This window comes from Nicotiana sylvestris, chromosome 6 (assembly GCF_000393655.2).
Source record: "Nicotiana sylvestris chromosome 6, ASM39365v2, whole genome shotgun sequence".
NCBI classification, from domain to species: Eukaryota; Viridiplantae; Streptophyta; class Magnoliopsida; order Solanales; family Solanaceae; genus Nicotiana; species Nicotiana sylvestris.
This window is the reverse complement of record NC_091062.1, coordinates 94343656-94349450: the sequence shown is the minus strand read 5'-3', so window position 1 is coordinate 94349450 and position 5795 is coordinate 94343656. Positions and strand designations below refer to the sequence as shown.

The 5795-nt window shown below is 43.1% G+C and overlaps 1 protein-coding gene across 1 annotated transcript; it reads right to left on the bottom strand.

Annotated features, from left to right (window-relative positions):
• Positions 1-3725: 3725 nt before the first annotated feature.
• LOC138870961 (uncharacterized) lies at positions 3726-4481 on the bottom strand. The gene has a single exon (XM_070148805.1). The coding sequence runs from the start codon at positions 4479-4481 to the stop codon at positions 3726-3728; it is 756 nt and encodes a 251-aa protein (XP_070004906.1).
• Positions 4482-5795: the final 1314 nt, after the last annotated feature.

Genomic DNA, 5795 nt, shown 5'->3' with positions numbered 1-5795 from the left:
CTCCTCCAAAGTACTTTTACTGAGGCTACCTCTTTAGTCCGTAGCTTACGGATTTGACGGTCAAGAATGGCAATAGGTATTTCTTCATATGACAAGTTCTCGGAAACTTCAATATCCTCGATAGGGCTGATGCAAGAAGGGATCACCTAAGAATTTCCGAAGCATGGAAATGTGAAATACCGGATGGATTGCTTCTAATTCTGGTGGCAGGTCAAGTTTGTAGGCTACTCGCCCAATTCTCTGAACAATCTGATATGGCCCAACATATCTAGGGCTGAGTTTTCCTTTCTTACCAAATCTCATTACACCCTTCATAGGCGACACTTTCAAGAATACCCAGTCTCCCACAGCAAATTCCAAGTCTCGACGTCGGTTATCTGAATATGATTTCTGTCGACTTTGAGCTGTACGCAACCTTTCCTGGATCAACTTTACCTTTTCTACAGTTTGCTGTACCAATTCAGGTCCTAGCAACTTTGTCTCACCAACATCAAACTAGCCAATAGGAGATCTGCATTTCCTCCCATATAGTGCCTCATAAGGTGCCATCTGAATACCGACATGATAACTGTTATTGTAGGCAAACTCAATAAGCGGTAAATGATCTTCCCAACTTCCCTTGAAGTCTAAGACACAAGCTCGCAAAATATCTTCAAGTGTCTGAATAGTGCGTTCGGCTTGTCCGTCGGTCTGCGGATGAAATGCTGTACTAAGGTTAACAAGAGTACCCAAACCTTCTTGAAAAGACCTCCAGAAATTAGCTGTAAATTGGGCACCTCTGTCAGATATAATAGAAAACGGAACTCCATGTAGCCGAACTATTTCCTTGATATACAGGCTCGCATAGTCTTCAGCTGAAATAGGTGGTCCTAACTGGGAGAAAGTGAGCTGATTTCGTCAGCCTATCCACAATGACCCAAATAGAATTGAACTTACGGCGAGAATTGGGCAATCCTGTAATGAAATCCATATTAATCGATTCCCATTTCCAAGCTGGAATCTCAATATTTTGAAGTAGCCCTCCAGGTTTCTGGTGTTCAGCTTTAACCTGCTGGCAGTTGGGACACTGAGCCACAAATGTGGCTATATCTTTCTTCATGCCGTTCCACCAGTATAGCTGACGAAGATCATGATACATTTTGGTTGAACTAGGATGAACTGAGTACCGAGACTGGTGCATCTCTATCATAATTTGCTTACGAAGCTCCCCAACATTAGGTACACACCATCGGCCTTTATATTTTTGAATTCCATCATCAGATTGCTCGAACAACTGCTTCTTCTGAAAAGGGATACTCTCTTTAATTTTGACTAACTCCGGATCCTCAAATTGACGCATTTCTACCTCAGCTACCAGTGATGACCCCGCAATATTTTGGACTACTACACCCTGGTCACCTGTATCATGTAGCCGTACACTCAGGTTAGCCAATTGATATATCTCTTTAGTCATTTCTAATTTCCCAGCTTCTACATGCTTCAAGCTGCCCATGGATTTACGACTCAATGCATCAGCTACCACATTCGCTTTGCCCGGATGGTACAAAATATCCACATCATAGTCCTTCAGCAATTCAAGCCATCTTCTTTGTCTCAAGTTCAAGTCTTTCTGCTTAAATATATATTGTAAACTTTTGTGATCTGTATAGATATCCACATGAACACCATAAAGATAATGACGCCATATTTTCAAGGCAAATATAACGGCTGCTAACTCAATATCGTGAGTCGGATAATTGTATTCGTGCTTCCGCAACTACCTCGAAGCATATGCAATAACTTTTCCATGCTGCATTAGAACACATCCCAATCCAACCCTGGATGCATCACAATATACCACATAACCTTCAGATCCTTCCGGAAGTGCTAGAACAGGTGCTGATGTTAAGCGTTTCTTCAACTCATGAAAGCTCCTTTCACATGCATCAGACCATTGGAACTTAACGGCTTTGTGTGTCAATTTTGTCATGGGAGCAGCAATAGAAGAGAAGTTCTCAACAAATCTCCGATAATAACCAGCTAAGCCCAAGAAACTACGAACTTCCGTAGGAGTTGTAGGTCTAGGCCAGTTTTGTACTGCTTCAATTTTCTGACCATCTACCTTAATACCTTTATCGAAAACGATATGCCCAAGGAAAGCCACTGAATTCAACCAAAATTCACATTTGGAGAATTTAGCATATAATTTCTGATTTTTCAAAGTCTGCAACACCACATGCAAATGATCCTCATGTTCTGCTTCTGATTGAGAATATACCAGAATATCATCAATGAAAACAATTACAAATATATCTAGAAATGGCTTGAAACCCGATTCATTAAATCCATAAAAGCTGCTGGCGCATTAGTAAGACCGAAAGACATCACAAGAAATTCATAATGGCCATATCTAGTTCGGAAAGCCGTTTTCGGAATATCTCTCTCCTTAACTCGCAATTGGTGATAGCCGGATCGAAGGTCAATCTTTGAGAAATATTTGGCACCTTGCAACTGATCAAACAAATCATCAATTCTGGGTAAAGGGTACTTGTTCTTGATAGTCACTTTGTTGAGCTGGCGATAGTCAATACATATTCTTAACGAACCATCCTTCTTACAAACAAACAACACTGGTGCACCCTAGGGAGATGTGCTGGGCCTGATAAAGCCCTTATTCAAAAGATCCTTCAACTGGGCTTTCAATTCTTTTAACTCAGCAGGAGCCATTCTGTATGGAGGAGTAGATATTGGTTGAGTATCTGGAAGCATATCAATAGCAAAGTCGATTTCTCTTTCTGGAGGAAGACCAGGAAGTTCATCAGGAAATTCATTCACGATGGGAACCGATTGAAGGGTTGGAGATTTCACCTCCATATCATGAACTCGTACCAAATGATATATGTACCCTTTCAAAATCATCCTTCGAGCTTTAAGGTAAGAAATAAACTTTCCCTTAGGCGCTGCAGCATCACCTTTCCATTCAACAATAGGCTCACTTGGAAATTTAAAACGAACAATCTTTGTCCAGCAATCTATATTGGCATAACAAGAAGACAACCAATCCATACCATAATGATATCAAAATCGACCATTTCTAGCTCATGCAAATCTGCTAACGTATGGCGGTCATGAATTTTCACGTCACAACTTCGATATACCCGTCTAACTACAAGAGACTCACCCATTGGCGTAGATACCTCAAAGGACTGTTGCAACAATTCAGGCTCTCTATCCCATTTACTAGCAACGAAGGGGGAGATATACGACAATGTAGAACCAGGATCTATCAAGGCATACATATCGATAGAAAAGACGGATAGTATACCTGTAACCACGTCCGGAGATGACTCTAAATCCTGACGACTCGATAAAACATATATGCGATTTTGCTGACCTCCTGAACCAGAAGCTCCAAATCTTCCCCTACCCCTGCCAGCTGATGTCTGCATACTCTGTCTAGGAGGACGTACCGAAGAAGAAGAAGAAGCCCCTGCAGATGTCGTCGGCTGAGCCATACCCCCTCCACCTGTCATCGGACAATGTCTCATAATATGACCTGGCTATCCACATGTATAACATGCATCAGAACCCTGATGACATGGTCCAAAATGATTTCGGCCACATCGATCACATCTAGGAAACTGAGGCCTCATCTGACTGAACTCGCCTCTAAATTGTGGATCTGGGGTCCGTGAACTCTGACATGGACCAGAATAAGTGGTCTGATCCTGGCGCTGTCCCTGAAACTATGGCGGTGCACTGGCTGCCGGATAAGACTGACGCCGGGGAAACTGTGGCCTAAATCCACCTCGAAACTCCCCCATGTTACCTGCGAACCGCGCCCTCTTCTGCTGCCCTCTATCATGCTCTCGATTGGCTCGTTGTTGCCTCTTGTGATCCTCTAGACCCTGTCCATATGCTTGAATACGAGCAATATCCATTCCTTGGTTTAGAGAAGCTGTAGTGCACTCATTTATCAAGTGTGCCCCCAAACCACTAACAAACTGGTGTACCCGATCACTCATATCAGCAACAATCGTAGGAGCATACCTAGCCAAAGAGTTGAACTGCATGCTATATTCCCGAACGCTCATATTACCCTGTTCTAAGTGTAAGAACCTATCTCGTCGGGCTCTTCGAAGCTCGATTGGCAAATATTGCTGTAAAAATGCCTCAGAGAACTCCTTCCATGTCACTGGTGGCACATTAGGCCCCCGAGTTTGCTTCCAAGTCTCATACCATGTCACAGCAACATCACGTAGTCTATAAGAAGTAAACTCCACTGACTCAACATCCGTGGCATGTATAATTTGTAAGGTCCGTTGCATAAGATCCAGAAAATCCTGTGGGTCAGCATTAGGATCAACCCCTGTAAATACTGGAGGATCCAAGTTGATAAAGTCTCGAACTCTCGCACTCACGGACCTATCAGCAATACCGAAGGTCTGGTGTTGGGCCTGGGAGGCCACTATTCGAGTCAGCAATTGTACAACACTCCGCATGTCTAGGTCCTGATCAGGAACAACTGGGAGAGGGACTGGAGGTATGTTAGCTCCTCTACGCCCTTCCGGGGGTGGGGGGGTACTGCCCCGAAAGCTTGAGAATCAGCCTCATTTTGTGGCTCATGTTGATCTACATTAGCAGGTGGCACCTGACTTGTGCCCTCTCCCGCCTCCTTGTCCAACCTCTGAATAAATTTCATAGCCACTTGTCGTCTCCTAGTGTTAGGCATCACTGAGAAGGTAAACAAAAAAGAGAATTAGGAATGAACACTTATGATTAGGCTCTATTGCACGATCTAGATCAAGAAGAAAGTAATAATCCTAAATGCCCAATAGCCTCATGTTTATAAGTGTGGTGCACAACACACCATAAACAAGACTCTACTAGACACGGCTTGTAGACTCCCTAGGACTGACCTGCTCTGATACCAAGTTTGTCACACCCCAACCTTGTGAGGTGTGGCTGGCACCCGATGCCCGAAGGCCCGAGCGAACCAACCATGAGATATGATCCGAAATATAATAACCTGCAGGTAGAAGAGCCCAACACGACATATATATATATATATATATAAACTAGATATATATATATAAACTAGGCCAACAAGGCTGTAACAACAGTATAACAGCTATCCAGAAGGCTGATAGGGCGATACGAAAAATATATATATACAATGACCGCTAGTCTGCAAGCCTCTAAGAGTGTAAGACAATCTCAACAGGGCGGGACAAAGCCCCCGACATGCCCAAAACCACACATATACATCTGTAATAGTACCTATGGACTCAAAGTCAGCAACTCCGAAGAAGTGGAGTGCGAAACCCAACGCTGATCCTGGGGGTCCTACTGAGGAGGCACACCACTCTGTCTATTCGAACCTGTGGGCATGAACACAGCGCATAAAAATGCGTCAGTACGAAATATGTACTGAATATGTAGGGCGACAAGTGTAACATGAAAAATGTAATTAACAAGAGAAGAGACATAGAGATAATTTAAATTCTGAAACTAGCCTCGGTAGGAAACTAAAATTCAACATGGATATAAATGTATGCTCGTGACACCGTCGTTCACTATCGCTACTTATAATATATCACATTATATAATAATAAATCCCTCTGTGGGGCTATAATATCCATAACATACCCGGCCATAATAAAGGCTCGGTAGAATCGTACCCGGCCACGTGAAGCTCGGTAATCCCAACTGATCAGTGGTTACACAATATGTGTCATACCCGGCCGTCTATAATGCGGCTCGGTAATGAAAGTAAATACATACATATACTAGATCATAAATTATATAGGTGCAAT

Coding starts and splice junctions, on each gene's coding strand:
- LOC138870961 (XM_070148805.1), bottom strand. CDS start 4,481: ATGCGGAGTGTTGTACAATTGCTGACTCGAATAGTGGCCTCCCAGGCC.